Source organism: Drosophila mauritiana, chromosome 2L, assembly GCF_004382145.1.
Source record: "Drosophila mauritiana strain mau12 chromosome 2L, ASM438214v1, whole genome shotgun sequence".
Lineage (NCBI taxonomy): Eukaryota > Metazoa > Arthropoda > Insecta > Diptera > Drosophilidae > Drosophila > Drosophila mauritiana.
The window spans coordinates 246,996-265,568 of NC_046667.1; the positions used below are offsets into that span (position 1 = coordinate 246,996).

Genomic DNA, 18,573 nt, shown 5'->3' on the forward strand with positions numbered 1-18,573 from the left:
ATAAAAATATTATTATATCGGAGATTAATTTGTTACAGATAATTGTGTCAAGGCTGAATATTCAATTTTTATGAAACACTCACCATTGCATAAGTCTCTTTAGCTGCGGCGCTTTGTTGCCTCCCAAGCGTTTGCCTGTCTGTTTATTGATTACTGGTACGGGCTCCTCTCCGGTCAAATTCTGAGGCCCGGGCATCGAATGTTGCTGTTGTTGCTGCTGCTGCTGTTGTTGCTGTTGCTTTTGCAGTTGGGCTGCACTTGAGGATTGTTGTGAGTTTCCCTGCTGGCGGTTTGAGCGCCGACTATTGCCACTTCCCGAACCACTTGCCCCACCTCCTCCCACGTAATCAATGCTGAGCTGGTCACCTAGTGGACTTGTCATGTCTGAAAGCCACTTGTTGACCTTGACGTCGTGGGGTGAGTTTGTTGAAAACTTTGAACTGATCTTCATGGCTTGTTCCATCTCGGCTAGCATGTTTTCATAAGCCTTCCGCTGAGCAGGCGGAAGGAACTGCATCATCTTTTGCTGTTGTTTGAGGAACGTCTGAGGGTCGGTGGCCATTGTCTGTGCCAAGAGGGCATTGAGACTGTCTTTGGATGACAGACCTCCCATTGACATATTCTGCAGGGCGCTTAAGACGCTTCCGCCGGCTCCTCCGCCGCTGGCCGACGAGCTTCCTCCTGTGCCGGATCCGCTGTTGGACGAGCCGCTCTTGGATTCTGAAAGACAGATACAATCGATTAGTGAAAAATCCTATTAGATGGATGCCAATCTTCGGCTGGTGAAAAGGTAAAAGCGCAGAGACTCAAACTCACTTCCAGGCACTGTGGTAACAGTGATAGTAAAGGGTTTCTGATTTGACTGCTGGTTGGATGAGGATTGAAGGTTTGCTGGAGTCACCGATACGCTTGGCGGGATCTGTGGTTTCTTTGATGATGGTAGCGATGGGTCAGGGAAGGTCTTTTGTTCTTTAGCCGCCGATAGGCCGAGCACAATCTCGTCCAACTTCTTCCGCTTTTTCTCCTTACCAATAACAGGTTCTTCAATTGTCTACAATTAAACAAAACAAAGGTGTATGTTGCCTTGAACAATGTATGAAAATTTTTAGTCAATTTAAAACTTACGCAATTGTTTTTCTTCATCAATTTATTAAGCGTGTCGTCTAATTTGCTCTTGCTTCCCATCGAGGGAAAAGCGGAACTCAAAGCAGCATGTACACTGGATTTCTTAGAAGGCATAGAAAAGTCCTGAACCTCACTCAAATCGATGGCTCCCGAACTGGAAGCCGACTTAAGCATCTCAGTCATATTCATTTTAGGCAGGCTGTTAGAAACATTTTTTAATAAATATTTGTACAATGAGAAACCTAATGACCTATTTTATTGAACCCACCTTGATGAAAGGTCCATTGGTGCACCCATTGACGGAGGAGGAGTCTTCAGGGCGGGGACAGCTGGCTTGCTGAACTGTCCGGATGATTGTCGCGAGAGCGAAGCATGTTGATGAGCTGGGGGCGGCTGCATGCCACTCAAAGCAGAAGAATTACCACCTCGACCACGACCAGAGGAGCCACTTAAGGCCTCCATGTTTGCAATCTCACTCTCCCAGTCTTTCGGCGCCACTAAAGTTGAGATAAGGTTAATTGGGGTAAACACAATTTTTGTTTGAAATACACTTACTTGTAGAACTGTTAAGCAGAGCGTGGAGCTTAGCCCTTTCCGTCTCCACGTCAATGGCGATGTGTCGTTTGCGCTTCTTTCCCACTCCAGACCCGGCACTTGGAACGCTCAATCCGCTCACTCCACCGGCCGAAGAGCCAGTTGCTGCACTCAGAGACATTCCGGGAAGCAGAGACGATAGGGAGGTGGCATTTCCACCCGCCGCAGCTGCCGCAACGGCCGCTGCCACAGCAGCATTAATGCTTTTGGCATCCAAGCCAGGTAAACTGTTGGAAGAAGAGGGCTTTGATTGGGTGACCTGGGGAACTCCCGAGGAAGTGGATGCAGCGGACGCCGAGCTGGCAACTTGCTGCATGTGGGAGGTCTGCAAGTGCTTTGTGACACCTTGGTCCGTCGTTATGGTAATGACATCAGGTGTTGTGGAGCGACGTTCCAAACTGCTCAAGTGAGGAATGGATTCGTGAAGGGCAATGCTTAGATCAGTGGCCCCCTTGCATGTTGCAAAGGCACTGTATTTGCTATCCACAGGCCAATTTCCTGATTCGACGCAAGCGACAATGTGCGCAATACGGCGTTCTAACGCAAAATCCTTAAACCAACGGATCATGCACATTTCAAGCTTTGGCTTCTCCAACTTTTGCTGCTTAACAGTTGCCGGTTGAATTACTTCCAAATCCGGAAAGCGGGCTTTAAGTTCTGCTGCCTGCTTCTTGCATTCTTCTTCTACTGCTTTCTCTTTTTCCTTCATCACCTCGTCATCATCGGGATCTGAAGGACCAGCCACTAGGTCGAGTATGTCTTGGTCGCCAGTGAGTTTTTTGGGCACAGCTACTTCGGGTTCGAGGGCAGTTTCAGATTTTTCAGAGGGCTCTGATTCTATGCTCGATTTTTCCAGTTTTTCCGTTTCTTCTTTTTGTTCCTCAGCCTTTTTATTTGAGTTTTCACCCTTCTCTTCTTCAACCTTTTCAACAACCTTGTCTTCACATTCCTTTTCGGGCGATTCCGATTCCCCAGAACAGTTTTCTTCTGTATTAGAGGCAACTTCATCTGCCTCCATTTCTGACACTTTACCATCAGGAACTACAGGGGAACTTGGTTTTTCTTCGGAAAGTTTCTTATCCTCAGCATCACTGCATTTCTCAGGCGCACCTTCCTTCTCCTCACCATTTTCGGCAACGGGCACTTCCTCAACTTCCATTTTTTCTTCGCTAGGTTTGATATCTTCAATTTCTGGAACAAATGTTTCAGTGCTTGATTTATCCTTATTTAAATTTGTGGATTCGTCTAGTGCTTCCTTGTCCGTTATTTCTGAATTAAAATCAGCTTTATCCTTTATCTTTGTACTCTCTTCAGCATCTGAATTTTTATCTTCGAGAATATCAGCAGTATCCTGCTTTTCAGGACTCTCTTCAGATTTAATTTCTTCTTTTATGGGAGTAACCGTCGATTCTTTCTTGATGACACTCTCATTAGTCATGAGCTCATCATCAAGGTCTATGACCTCATTCTTAACGGAAGCTGCCTTTTCTGCTGCCGCCTTTTCAGTCGCCGCAGCTTTTTCAGTTGCAGCAGCTTTTTCAGCTGCCGCTAACTTCTCCGCCTTTTCAGCATTAAAAGCCTCCAGTTTGATAGTACGTTGAATCTGAGCTTCTAGTTCTCGAATAAAACGCTTCTCTGACTCTCCAAAACTAAAGTTTGGATCATTAAAGATAAAGGTTTCGGAGCGATAAAGTCCATGCTTGAGGACGGCGGTAATCAATTCCTTGTCGTGTCGACCAGGCTCCCACCAATCCGGAGTATCCGCATTCTTGGTGCAGAGTTTTAAGCGTTCCTCAAGCATGGGATTCCGAGCGACTTCTCGCAATTTGGCAAGAACTTCTAGGCGATCCAGTATGAGCTTGGCGTGTTCCTTTTCGATTTCTTCGATGATGCCTTCTAAGCCGCGCTCCGATTCAGTGAGCTTTAAACCCGCCTGTCGTTTACACATGGCCACAAATACCTTATAATAGTCTGTCAGTGTTTCATCGCTTTTTCTCTCTAGATGAGCCATCTGTTTGAACTTGGTCCAGTCGGGCGAAAGGGAACTTCCATTAGTGGAACCCATAGATGTTGAGAGGTGTAGGTCCACACCATACCCAGTGAGAACTCTAAGAAATTCGTATTCTTCCCGGCGGTTCCATTTTTTTGGAATGAGCTGCAGACGTTGGGACTCGCGCTCCTTCGCCGCCAGTTCCATCTTTCCCTGTCGCTCCATTTTCTGTAAAAAAAATTATCGAAAAAATGAAATATTTATTATAAATACTTTCGTTAAAACACTAATAAATTTTATCTTGCAAAAACTTGGTGCAAGTTTGTTTTTTAATTATAGAATTAACATCTTTTTATTGTTTTGATCTTGCAATATTTAACTCTAGTGAAAATTCCTGTAAATAGCCCCAAGGGGACAAAGGTACTGCATGTATCGAAACTTAGTTCGTCTGACCCCAAATACTTAAGGTGTTCGTCAATGTCCACCAAATATATTGGTTAGAGAATTAATACCCACCTATGTAAGTATAAAAAAAGTTTTAATTCAGGCCATTCGAATGTTATTAAAACTTAACTACTATTTAATTAAAAAGAACACCCGATATATGATGTGTACATTTTGCAATGCAAATTCATTACGAATATTTTCCAAATTTGTTTGAAAAAATATTTAAACGACCCTTTGCCATTGCACCACCCTTCACTGCGTCCCCAGGGGTTGAGCTCACCCAGCGCGACTGTGGTGGCGGTGTTGTGGGGTGGCCACGTTACGACACCTTCCCTCATCACTATAATCATCAGCACATAGCAGGCTCCTGGCTTTCGAATTACACACAAATTTTTGCGAAAAGCAAAAAGGGAAAGACAAAATGCGAATGGCACGCGCATATAGAAAATAAGAGCGAGACAAAGGCTCAAAGAGAGAGGAGACCGAAACTGGAAAAACAATAAAATCATAATAATAAAAGTAAAAAATCCATTTTACACCCCTAATAACGCTTCGGCCGGAGGACAGAGGCCAAATGGCGACAGCAACAGAGAACGCGACGTGGAATAGGAAACACGGCACAACCAGCCCGCCGCACCAAGCAATGGCGCTTAAAAGTAAGGGGTACGCAAAGGGGATTTGAGACAGAAATGGAGACAAACAAATGAATCCTGTGAGACCAATTGCACGCGCCGCAGCCAGGGAAGTTCATACACTTTAACTCCAACCCACCCACGTTTACTTTATGCGCTATTTGGTGCGTCGGTTTAAACTAAAAATAATAGGTGGCACACACTGCTGCAAGGGCTAGAAACAGAAGCAAAAGACACGCAAATACACAAAATTCTAAGCCGACCTAGTGGTCAACATAGTAACAGCCATTGGATTTATGGCTGCTAAATATGCAGTTCATTCCAAAGTCTTAATGTTTTAATTGGAAAAATATAAGGAGTAGATATTTATTCCATCCTTTGCTTGAATTTGCATTAAATGAAGCGATTGGCACTACAAGTTTGTCGTCTTTTTTAAATATGTAAATATAATAGAAAATTGGCATAAATGTACGTTTAAATGCGTAACCTAACTGAAAACGTAATGGAATCCTTCCTGGAGAGAATCCAAAAAATTAAAATGATGCCAAGTGGCGCGCAGGTTGGCAACTCTGTATACCGTGTATCCTTGTGATTCCATGCCTCTGTTAGTACAGCTAGACCTCACACCCCTCCTAACCAACCTTTGCTTGCAGGCTACGAACGATGGTATAACAAAATCCGAAAAGGGGACAAACAAAAACAAACGACAAAAGAAGATAACACGACAGCGACTCGAGGCCTCTTCTTCCTTCCCTTCTCGCGTACTATACATTTGGCTCTCGCTCGCACTCACTCCCCCTCTCTATCACTCGTTTTCTCCGCACCGTTCCGCCGTCGCATTTACACTACAAAAGTGCGAGGCGACTTGAGCGATTGATTATGAATGTTAGTAGAACCGATGGCTATGAACACGGCTATAAGCTTGGAGCCGGTAGGTAAATAGCAATAGGTTGAATAAAATAGAGAACGGGGTGCAATAAGCAGCCGCGCAAAAACGAATTTAAGTGAGTGCACTTAAAGCGACAACAAATAGATATAACCGTTGCACACAGTGGTTTTTAAGAAATCGATTAAGAATCGATCATTTAAATAATAATACTTAAAACTACATTGGCCTACAAATTCGTTTCATTACCACATTAAGATTCTATCATAAAACAATTGAGTAGTGAATAAAAAAATTTATTCAAGTTTCAAAGTTCCTTTATGTTTATATTATCTGTCATTTTTTTGAAACGGTTCAGTGTGAACCTGCCTTACCAATAATAATGCTACTTGCAACATGGAATTCTCTCTTTCCCCCTCACAAGCGCACACAACTCAACGGAACAACTTCCCAATCTAAACCCTTTTACCAGTACAAAGGGGCAACGTGAACGCTTTTTGTTCATGTGAAATTTATAGGCTTAAATTTATTGTTTTGTATTTCCACTCGCTACAGACCGAATTACGAGCGAGAGGGCCAACTGATCCCCCTCCTCATCGTCTGTCCCACTCTTCTTGGCTCTCGTTCACTTTTTCTTGACTTACTGCATGCACACATTCTTTGCATATTCTCTCTGCATTTTTGCATTCTCATTTTAATTAGGAGATGCATCATGTCCATGCTTGCAATTTCGCATCGAAATATTTGTATTTTCTGCTTTTACCTCCAAATAAATGCCTTTTCCATTGTTTAATGTTGGCGGTATCGTTGTTGCAGTTGATGCTGCAATTTGTGAAGATTTGTTAAGATGCTCGCAGAACGCCGAGAAGCTGCTGAAGTCCATGGGTTTAATAACCTCCATTTTCGAACACACGGTAATATCACAGACTCACTGGTAATCAACAATATACTGGCAAAATCGAAGCCTTACGAATTCGTCATGATTATTGATTTCAATTAAGCACTAATTATCATTCATTGCGCCTCAATGACAACTATTTGCGTTGTTGTTGTTGCCTCTGCAAATATATTATTCCATTTCATTTGATTATCACTCCCTCTTCCTCTAGCGCACTCTCTTTCTCGCGATTTATCGCGTTTCGTTTTCCCCGTCTTGCTTCGAGTTTCCACGAGCACTTGGACTTTTTACAACTTTACACCGCGGCGCTCAAACAAATAATGAGCGGAGCGCATTGCGGACTAAAATACAAGACACACTCCTCACACACACACACATAGGTAGGCAAACAACGGCGATGGCAGCGGCTAAAATCGAATGCGAATCAGCCAGCAAGAGAGACTCAGAAGAGAGGGAGCGCGGGAGAGTAGGAAACCAAACAATCGTGAGATTAAGTCAAACGCCGTTTTGGGTGAATGTGAATATGAATGAGGTGGGCTAAAACTGAGACCGACATTCAACTCTGAGGTGAATGAGCGTCACTTGCAATAGGGGAGAGCGACAGAGAGAGAGAGAGCATCGACTTCGGCTTCGCGAGAGACCGACTCATGGGAGGGCGCGGGCAGAAGCAACGTAGATGCGATTGTGACTGTGAGCGTGCACTGGATGGACGAGTTGAAGAAGAGCGTCCACAGCGGGCACATTGTGTCAACTGTGTAATGTAAGCAAAGAAGCAAGGCAGTAGCCTGCCGCACACTTACTCGCACCTAAACTCAAGCCCTGGAGCGGGGAGAGCACAACACACGGCGGAATCGGAGGCAAAAAAAAGCCAAGGCAATGAAACAAATGTACCACAAAAACTGTTGACGACACATAGAGAACGGCATGAAAGAGCGAAAGAGCGAGGCAGCCAAATGGGTGGAAGATGAACGGGGTAATGACGGACGGACGCAGGACAACGAAAAAAAGGGATAAAATAAAATAATAACAGCAGGCGCAACAACAGCGCAAAGCAAGGAGAAGTAAAACCATGAAATGGATTAATTCGAAAAGCAGGTTCAAATAATTTTTCAGGAATGACACTTAATACCTAATCGGTATTGAGTTCACCTTCGTTTCCTAATCCATATTTTAAGATATCAATATCAATTAACAATTTTTATCGCATGATTAGAAATTCGATTGCCATATGCATGGTTTAATTACTTCGACCTTTGGGCTATAAATGAGACAGCAACACACTACTCAGACAGGAGACAGGGAGAGAGAGCATGAGGGAGTCAGAAAGTCAGAAAGCATGAAAGATGGAAGCAGGGCCAAAGTGCGATAAGCACGTAGCCAGAGCAAAAACGAAACGAGATTATTAATCAATCCGCAAGATACAGATGCAGATACCACATGAGTGAGTGAGCCCGTGAGTGGATATCGCACACACCGAAATGCATGCATGAGTGAGCAGAGCGGCTACAATCGCACAATCGATATGCGACAGAGACATATATATATATCTTCGGCAATGCACTCACTCACACCAATACAATTCTTGCGCAAGATCAGCGAAGAGGGCAGCAGGCCACTCTTCTCTATCCTAAATTGGACTAAACTATATCGGAAAAGGGAAAGAAAGTAAGCAGGGTGCTGGCAGGTAGAGGAGTCGGCTCTCAATGAGATTTAAACTTGACAAACCGTTCGGCATATTGGTTAGACATCGACTTTTTCAAATGGTTTATGAGTGACAGGTGTGAAGTGAAAAATGCGCCGGCGTGGCGGCTGCATCCTCTGAATGCAGTGACTACAGAGAGTGAGAGAGCAGCAATGGGATCTAGCAGCGACTGTTAGGATCGCGCGCACAGTGGAGTGTCCGAGAGCATAACAGAATATAAAAAGTTCTTCAAAGAAAGATATCACTCAAAAAGTCAGCCTGGCAAAAACAAATTTTTTCTCTCAAAATTTTATGAATTTAACCTACGCATCAGAAAAGTTCCGATTTGCTCCACTGTGCCCACTTAAGTGGCAGCGAAATGCTAATAAAATAATAAATCGAATGGCAGCACCAACAGCAACACCACTAAAAAAAAAAGAGCAACTGCAGCGGTCAGCAACAAAAGCAAAAGCATCCAAGCAAGTCGAAGGTGGGACCAAAGATGGAAACAAAAAGAATGGCAAACCCGCACCAGTCGAATCACACGCACAGGAGGATAGCCATCAACTTCTCTATGTTAGGTGTTCCAAATGCACGTTACGTTGCAACTGCAAAAAGGAATCAACAGAACAAAGCAAAAAGTTGGTTTAAGCAAAAGCAGCAGCGCACCGTGCAATGGGGCGACCTTCCCGGAGGTCTGGGGGAGCAGAGGAATGGGAGTCCAAATGAGCACAATTAGGCGTCTTTATCGAATTCTCGCGGTATGCGAAAGAAGAGAACAGGAAACCGTAAGAGGAACAGGTCACCATTATCCCCGTCTCCTTTTTGCGCTCAATAATTCAGTCCGTGAGAGCAGTAGCCGAAACAGTGGTGTCAGGAGCAGAAGCAGCACCAGCCACCCCCCAGACATTTGGGTGGGCGCATACGAAAGAAAAAATTATACATTGGATAAATCCAGAAAATGTAAAATTACAAACACACATTGCAGACATCTAGGGAGCGGGACAGAGATAGAGAGTGAGGCACTCTCGCATGGAAAACTAATACATACAGCGAGGCGGCGGCAGCGCAAGTACAGCCAACGTAGCTAGGCAGCACAACCACCCGATGATATCGAATGGCCAACAACAACTACAACAACAAAAACAGCCATAAAACCAAGCCGTCCACCAACGCCACTGCTTACGTCGCGGCAGCCGCAGCAACCATCGTCACCAAAGAACTCCAGTTCGTCGATACAACAACATCGGCAACGGCAGCAACAACCACTTGGCTTTGCTCTTCTTGCTGCCGCCGCTTCTTCCGTCCCTCCACCATTACCGGATTGTTTCGCTCCTTGTACTTCTGTTGTTGTTGTAGGTTTGATTGATGGCGCGCTGCCTTTACCGCTGCCTCTCTGCCTTTTCTTTTGATAATGCCAACGTCGGCCATTCAGCGATGACCAGTTGTGGGGGGAATTTCCCGAATCTGGTCTTCTAAAATTTTCACATTTCTTTAGCCATGGCATAATAATCGAATGTATTGGAGCGCAGTATCGCTTTCGGCACCCTTATTCAAATCGATACCGGTGCTCGGATATTCATAAATTAGTGAATATGAAATACCAAAAATCGTTCTCATTTGGCTTGCAATTGGCGCATCTCTAGCCTGCCAACACAGTGGGATTGCTGCGAATCGAAGAGGCAGCTTGTACAATTGACTTCGTTGCTTTGCCTTTTCCCATATGTCGCCCCATGCCTTGTGGCCAACACGTTGCGGGTTCCACTGTGTTGCGGTGTATCTGCTGATGCTGCCACCTCAAGGGGCAGCAAAAGGCGAATCGGAGGCAAGGAATCGAAAGCAACGGTTTTGCACTAGACAGTGGATTTGAGAAGGAGTTCGGTGTGTTGCTGTTTTTGTTTGTGCCGCCGGGTGTGCAAAGTGGTTTGACATTTCCTCCGTTTTGGCCGCTCATTCGCATGCCCATTCCCATTCGCGAGATGAGATAAAATGCGATGAGAAAAGAGGACAGGGCATCCAACGAGAGGACCATCTGAACATCGTGTGCACAGCATTCGGGTTCAAATTGGAGTGTATGTATTTCTTTTATTTTGCATAAATTAGGCATAAGTGTATGCTGTCGGTTCTCAGCTCTGTCGCTGCCTCCTGTTCGTTTTTCGTTGCTCGCTTTTGATTCTTCGTTCAGTAAGGACCACGCACACACACAAATGGGAGGATACATAGCCGCAAGGCGAGTTAACAAAATGTTCTCATCTAAAACTTCAAAACCCCACTGTGGGATTGGGTATTGACTTCGTCATTTATTTAGGCTGATTCCCAGCATTATTTTCGTGTGCCTTCTACACAAGACCATCGCAAAGTGAGGATGTGGACAATGCTTAAAATGGGTATTTACATTAAATTTCGAGAAAATCTCTTCATAACAAATTAGCACTTCTGCTAGAAACCCATATCGCGGAGTTCGCACTGTTTTCTGAATAGTAAAAGCGAAAAACCCAATGTTTTCCTCTTAATAGTACACAAAAATATGACTTAAAACGTCACCCTTTAAACAAATGGGTTAGACAAAATGTAAGGTTTTCGTTTATATTATGATACTTTACGAACACATGCAGGTTAGTAAGGTTAATAGTGTTTTGTGTAGTTGCGTGCTTTTTTGTCAGTGTTTTTTTTTTTTAGGTTTCGGATTGAAGGAGTTTATTAAAGTGTTCATGGTCTATTAGAGCCTCAAGGGTGGCTTTTCTGCTTTTGCTTTAGCCACCGAGTTGCAGTTTAGGATTTATTTGAGTGGGGTTGCTTACAAGGGCAACGGGATGATTGTTCGGAGTAGCAGTGTAAGTGGTTATAATATAAAAATGTTTTATATAGAGAGGGGGTACTCATCACTAACGTACATTGTTCATGCTGACCAGGTACATGGCCAATTTATTGATGTCCAAGTTGGCCAGCTGGTTGACATCTGTGGTGTTGAGTATGCTGAGCATTAGGCTAATGTCGGCGGCGGTTGGCATAGCTGGCATGACTCCCGCTCCGCCCATGCCCACCTGGCCGGATCCACTACAGGATCCTCCAGCACCTGATGCGGCGGCGGCGGCCGCTGCTGCGGATGTGCTGGCCCCCTGCGATTGCATCAACGCCTGAAGACTCCGGCCACTGGCATCGTGCTGAGCAGAGGATCCTATTCCGGACCCACCACTGCCGGAGCCGCTCTGCAGCTGCATTTGCATAGACTGAAGGGTGGGAGTGGTGGGTACCGACAGCGGCGGTGTCGATGAAACCAATGCCTGGAGCTGTGGGACAAATGTGACAATCACAGAGAAAGAGTTGGTGGAGTTGGTAACTTTGCAAGTTCAGCAAAAAGGCCAGAAAACATGTCACGGATTCAGGGTAGTGGCTGAGGATGATTTTATTAAGATGGTCTTGATGGTAAAGAAATTAAGTGCAATCCTCTGTCAGCGTTTTACATAGTTTAGTTTATCAGCTGTTGGCTGCTTTAGTTAATGAATTTTTCTTATTTATAGCTTTTGATGCTTTGGGTGAATTGAATTCGGTTGCATTTTTGGAACCGCTTCTTTGTCCAAGTCAATGTCCACTGTCCGTTCTGTACGCTAACTACGGTGCACGGTTCGCAACTAACTACAGCCAACAGCTAAGCAACAAAACTACATACTTCTAACATTGGACACTACAACATAATCATGAAACGTAGAACAAAAAATGTAAAATGATGCAATTGTCATTTGGGTTAGGTAACAGACAGTTTCGGAAGTTATTTAATTTTTAGATTTTTCATAGTCGTTAATAAGGGTGTGACTATAAATCTCAAAGATAACAATTTAATTTGAAGAAAACGCGAATTTTAAAATATCGCTAGAAATTGGCGAAAGAAAAATAAAATAAAATCAAAACATCGTGAGCGTGACAGTTCTCAAGGAAACTTGCAGCGTTTATAGTTTTCAAGATCTCGATGTTAATACGGACAGACAGAAACGTTCAATTTTGCCTGTTAGATACTTTTTAACGAATTTAGTATACCTTTATACTCTGGGTGTAAAGGGAATTTAATATATGTATGTTCCCTCATTGAAGTGGCAACGAATGGAGATGATATGATGAAAAGGGTTGGTATGTGATAAAGGCTATTGCACCTACCTTTGCCTTCTGCTGCAGTTTTAATTCCTCTTTCTTGTAATTCCTTTGATAGGCAGTGATCACCCGCCGGAGACGCGTGTTGAGGTCCTGCATAGATGGCCACATAGTAGTGGCGTCCTCGACGGCTGCCACGGTTGGCGGATAGCTGCCGGCGACGCTCTCCTCCTCGTCCAAGCCTAAATGTGAGTTTGAGTTAGCATGGTCGGTGGTGTTGTTAGAGTTAGCCGCTTTGGATGATGGATTATTGGTGGTGGTGGTGGTATTGGTAATGGTAGTAGTAGTAGTGGTGGTGGAGATGTTTGTGGTAGCATTGTTAGTGCATGATTCCGTTTTATCGCCTTCAGCTCGGGCAATGGCAGCGCTATCCTTTTTGGCTTCCACAGCAGGAGCATCAGCAGTTGACTCCTTGGTTTCCTTTTCGTTTTCTTTTTTCTCCGATTCGATGTCCAATTCTCCGGCATCGCCAGTCTGGACCCCCGTCCCCTGAGCTTTTCCTGCCGCCTCGGATGAACTAGAGTCGGCCGGATCGCAGGAAACAGAGGCTGAGACTTGTGCGTCATTTTTATTCATTTTAGGATCTGATGTATTTGCCGATTCAAGAGTTGCTGATAATGCGTCCTGCTGGGCGACCGACACATCGAGATCGCTGCCTTTGCCCGGCAAGACTTCGGATTTGGATGAGGATTCGGAAACGGTTGTGGCATCATTTTCGCTTTCCGTTTTGTCGTTTCCGCCGCTACCATTTTCACTGCTGCTCTTACCAGACGAACTAGGACGCTCCGGGTCGAGAAGCGAGTCCTTGTTATCGCCCCCGGTGAGTTTGGTAGAGTCAGAGTCTTTGGTCGTTGTAGTGCCGTCATCGTCCACCTCGTCGCCATCATCGTGCTTCGAATTTGCATCGTCTTCGTTTCTGTGGTTCCAGAAAAAAGGGTTTGAAAGTTAGTAGCAATTGACTGGAATTCACAGATCATAAATCGGATGCAGGCCATGCCCAACGCAGTTAAAACGTTTATACTACACTGAGAGAAAATTCACAAATCACACGCACACACACACATTCAGCGCAATGTCAATGGATCAATGCATTCAATGTGCGCGTTAATGGAAGCCCCGTAAGTTCCGCTGTTCTGAGAATATTTCGTTAATCCTTATCAAGAAATTATACGGCGAGAATTCGATGAACAAGCACAATTATTTTCAATTTGGATTGAAAGTACTTTTTTAATTTGATTTGAATAATTTAAATTAAATCTAGTCTTTATTAAAATTCAACAAAACAATTATTGTGATTTATGACCATAACATTTGATGGATAAATAGCACTGTCTACCAAATTGTAATCTTTAATGTATTATTATATTAAACGCTAATAGCTGAAAAAATGTTTGAAGCACATTTCAATGCCAAGACTTTCAGATGAATGCATGTGCACGTGGGGAATGGGAATGAAAATGAGTTTAAGCAAATCCTGCATGTTCCTTCCATCCAGGTCTAGTTTGAAGCGTATTTTTTTTTAATTTTAGTACTTTTGTGTGATGTATATGAATTACTCAATGGCGCTTATGTGTGGTTTATATCTCTTTTCATTTGTTGCTTTTTCTATCCGGCGTGTTGAAAAAAACCTCTATATCAATTATCAAATAATTTCACCAAAGTTTTTGCTGTTAAAACGGTTATCAATTACCATGAATATTAATGTTACGTGCAAAGACAATAGAATAACAAGATGCGTAACGGCCATACAAATTTTTGGCACGCGATTTTTTGGCCGTGGCTCTAGAGGTGGCTCCAGGCTCTCTTGAGTTTTTGTTCGAGAGAGAAAGAGCGGAGAGCGCTACAGCAAACAGCTCTTTTCTACGCATGCAGTGATAGCATACAACTGTATGTGTGCACACGTATGCTCATGTATTGTAAATTTGACAAAATATGCCCTTCACCTTAGAAGTTCGTTGACTTTAAATCTATATTATTTTTTATCAATTGGCACCATGCGAAAAATTCTTGTTTTGCATTGCCTCAACGTTATTATTATTTAAATAAAGCTTAGAAATAGTAATAGACGAATCTATGTACATCACAAAATAAATTTCGAAAATGACTTTATATTAGAATACTTGTCATTAGGGTATTCAGCTTGCGGCGTGAGAAAAATTAATAAGGCAATGATTGTTGAGTGCTTGTGTCCGCACTTCGTGCCTGACGATGTGACTTTTGCAACGAACTGTTTTCATATTTTTATTTATTTTATTAATTTTTATTTTCTACTACGTATTATTATTTTTTATGAAATATTATTATGAAATAATTTTATTTTTATTATTTATTAATAAAATTATTATTTTTATTATTTATTAATAAAATTATTATTTTTTTATGAAATTAAAAAATAATTATTATTTTTATGAAATATTTATTTCTCAATGTTATGTCTTCTTTTTGAAAAATTTATGTTTCAAATTACAGTAGTTATAATAATTTCCTTTGTATTTGCTTTAATTATTATTATAATAATTATTATAATAGTCAGGGAATTTTTATTTTATTTCATCATATTGCTACGAAATTGGCCACAACTCCAAATATGTAAATTCGTTTCTTTGATCAGAATTGATTTCGGCCCAAAAATCGTCTTCTAGAACAAGTACGCACACATATACGTGTTCTCGTCTCTTGTTTTTACTCACACAAGCAAGAAAATTCTATTTTTACATTTCTTACGCTCTCAGCGTGAGCGAGCGAAAAGAGAGCAAATTTGGCCTTCACCAAAAAAGTGGCTGCATAGTGCCAAACGAATGTATGGCCGTTACGCATCTTGTTATTCTAGTGTCTTTGGTTACGTGTGTGTGCAGAAGGTACACGTTGAAATATAGATTCTTTAGAACACACCAAATTAATTTAGAATTGATTGTTTTCATTTTGAAGACTTACATCGGCAAACTCGTGACAGCCAGATCGTCACCGACCGCACCGGCGCCCACATGGGTGACAAAGCACAGATTGGGATCGGCGCGCATTTGACGATACATTTCACAGCCATGCTTGTAGGTTCCCACCAACAGGCTCTTATCACAACAAATGGGATTCCACCATGAAGATGGCACTTGATCTGGCGTTGGCGGCGGGCGAATGGGGAGTTCGCTACATATGATCGTATCGGTCGATGAGTACATTCGATAACATTCAAATGTGTTTGGTGGATTGGGGAAGTTGAGAGATGCGCGAAAAAAGAAATGCGTTGTTTAGTAAAAATTCAATTTTTTCGGTTCAACAATTTTTTGTATGATGTTAAATAAAACAAAAATAAAAAATGAGTTACCATAAGAGGAAATAAAGTAAAAATGTTAACATTGTTAATTGCCAATTTGTACTACAGATTTACCACTACAAAATGCAGAATCATACAAAGCAAAATTTAAAAGGTTAGTTGAGCTTCTTGATGGCTTGTTTTTTGAATTTGGTATTCGTATTAAAAAATATAAATTAATTATTTAATTGCATGAATAACTTGGCGGTTTTTGTATTATGAGGAAGACTGCACGTATGGCGGTTAATAAAGATGTTGGTAGCGTGAATTTCCCTATTCGCCAGCTTTTTTCTTAAAAGCGGAAAACAGCGTGCGTGCAAGCGAGGGCGACGAGCGATGGCGATCGATATCGGTGGTTGAGGAATATATGGGGATATTACCTTTCCAAATTCAGATTCAGTGCCAACTGCTGCTTGGCCCTCGTACTGCTGCAGTTTTTGGTGGTTATATAATATACGTATAGATATCGCAATGAGGTCAATTAGGTATTTTTAAGGTTTGTTAAATGAATCGAAAAGATACAAAACACAGCGATAGAAGAAGAGTCGATACGCCGAAGATTAGTTGGCAAAATATAGAATTTAAATGTTGTGGTTACAAATGAGCAGAATCGTGTATATAGATGTACAAGTGTTAACATTTTAATGGACAAGCAATCGAAAATACGAAGAGAGTTGCAGTATAGAGATACATAGCGAATAAAGGAGAATCACATTCCACCTGACACAAAGTTCTATAAAAAAAGGTTAATAATAATTTTAAAAAAAAACACAAATTGGCATTAGATAAAAGGCTATAAAGTATCTATAACAAAAGGTTAAATTAAATACAAAATTAATGAAAACTCTTTAATAATCAGCCAGTCAATCATTCAATCAACAACAACAACAACAAACAAACAAAATGATTAATGAATGCCAAGTGTTTAGCAGGTGACTCCAAGTGCCACGCCTACCTGATAGGCGTGTTGTCCTTTATCTGCTGAACAAAGTCGCCAATGACCTCATGTTGAATATAATAAAGCATCCTCACGCGCAGCAAAACCCTGTAAATATTTACATTAAGTAAACAAAATATATGAAAATAAAGGGAAAAGAGAGCGAAAACATTTGTTAGCAACAGTCCATCTCAAATTTGGAAATAGCTTATAACGAGTTCGATTCCACACGACTCACTTATTGGCGTGTCTGCCTAAATGCTTCTTGTAGGCGCCTTCCAAGTACGCATCAGCGTCGTATTTCTCCTTCTTGCTCCAGTGATTTGGATCGTGAATGCTTGTGACCGCCGCGGCCACGGCGCTGGCATTTATGCCGCCGCTGTCCTTATCTGACCCATCCAACGCACTAGATTTGTGAGCCGGAGTTGTGTTTCCACTATTGCTTCCGGATGCAGAGCCCGGAGCAGGAGTAGACACTCCTGTGGATTCTTTGTTTGATTTTCCTCCGTTGCGACCTGTAAAGCAAAAGTAGTGTTTACACATTAGTATGTTAATATTTCTCTAGCTGCCTTCAGACTGATATATAAACTAATCTGAAGGGCAACAAAGCTCTAAGTATCAGAAATGTAAAATCAAAATGAATTTACAGCACTATCGGATCTCTGATACTTTAAAAAATGGATGTTTTTGAGGGGTACTCAATATAATTGGCTATAATTTAAAATATTTTCCATACATGAAAATGATACACAAGGGATATGATATGATATGACTTTATGAAATGAACCACATATTAAAAATTAATTAGTTTAAAACTTTGAGATATTATGTATCTTTCCTACAATGTTAGCTTTTTAGTTACACAGTTTTCATCTCAACAACAGCAAATAATATATAAATTAGTAGTAAATTAGAAAATGTTTTAGGCTACTCTATATAAAAAGTTAATATGAATTTTAATGGGTATGTAAGTAAAATGTTATTTATTATGTACATAAAAAAAGTAACAGATTTGATATAGTAAAAGGCATACATTTGCATGGCAACAAAACATACACGCACTTCTTTTCGTCGCGTCGCGTACATGAGTCAATAATTGATGTCTCTGTTCTGGTTCAGTCTTTGTTGGGTGATTTGATTCGATATTTAAGTAAGTTTTCACGGAGGAGAGGCCATTAGACAGAACACAAATTAAGTTATATTCTTGCTTTCAGTATTTGATATTTACGGATACAAATAAGTAGAAGAACGCAATTAAAATGTTGTAGAAAGTCCAGAGCCCAGTACAGATAGCGTAAAGAAATTTTTGTACAAAACGTGTTTGCTAATTTTTTCTTGTAGACCGTTTCGTTTATATTACTTTTGTATTGATTTTTTAAAACTCTCTACGTCCGTGCAGCAGTTGGAGTGTGCGTAAATGTATCTTTTACCATACCTTTGGCATTCCTACCTCGTGGCACCAAGTTGTGTAGGCCACTATGATCCCTGCTAATCTTCTGCACTTCCCCGTCCTCTGTCGGTGTTATCAAGTCCCAGATGAACGTCTTGATTTTCTCATCACCCTTGTAGACCTGCAGGCAGTAAAGAAGCTGCGAGAATAGAACAATATTAATGTTATTGCTTTTGTAAAGTGCGTTCTATAAACTTTGTGTACATTCATATGGTTCAGCGGGTTGAGAAGAATGTTTTTACTCAGCGAAAACCTTGAGTTTTCTCAATATTAGCATGGTTGGTCATCATTTTTTTGCACACGTTTATATTTGGTTTGAGTTTCATTTAACTTACTATGATGCGAGCACAATCCTCGACGTCTACATCACGCCAACCTCGTTTGAATTGTCCTAACTCCAAAAGTTCCGACCACCGGCCCCAACTGCAAAAAAAGTATTTACCAATGAGACTTTTGTATGTAAAATATAACTGGGTA

At 41.8% G+C, this 18,573-nt stretch overlaps 1 protein-coding gene across 7 annotated transcripts in view; it reads right to left on the minus strand.

Moving 5' to 3' along the window:
- LOC117142015 (mucin-19) overlaps positions 1-18,573 on the minus strand; it is a 41,105-nt gene that overhangs the window by 4,069 nt on the left and 18,463 nt on the right. Inside the window, exons 5-17 of one of the 7 annotated variants that reach the window (XM_033305905.1) lie at positions 18,432-18,519; positions 18,097-18,235; positions 16,885-17,161; positions 16,665-16,754; positions 15,334-15,543; positions 13,167-13,315; positions 12,406-12,581; positions 11,148-11,543; positions 1,681-3,937; positions 1,394-1,622; positions 1,126-1,324; positions 817-1,051; positions 84-720 (exon numbers count right to left, since the gene is read on the minus strand). In XM_033305905.1, coding sequence (XP_033161796.1) covers positions 84-720; positions 817-1,051; positions 1,126-1,324; positions 1,394-1,622; positions 1,681-3,937; positions 11,148-11,543; positions 12,406-12,581; positions 13,167-13,315; positions 15,334-15,543; positions 16,665-16,754; positions 16,885-17,161; positions 18,097-18,235; positions 18,432-18,519 — 5,082 coding nt within the window. Of the gene's footprint in view, positions 1-83; positions 721-816; positions 1,052-1,125; positions 1,325-1,393; positions 1,623-1,680; positions 3,938-6,437; positions 6,878-11,147; positions 11,544-12,405; positions 13,316-15,333; positions 15,544-16,664; positions 16,755-16,884; positions 17,162-18,081; positions 18,236-18,431; positions 18,520-18,573 lie in introns of those variants that run through there. The other 6 variants (XM_033305896.1, XM_033305912.1, XM_033305883.1 and 3 more) reach the window with 6 other exon arrangements.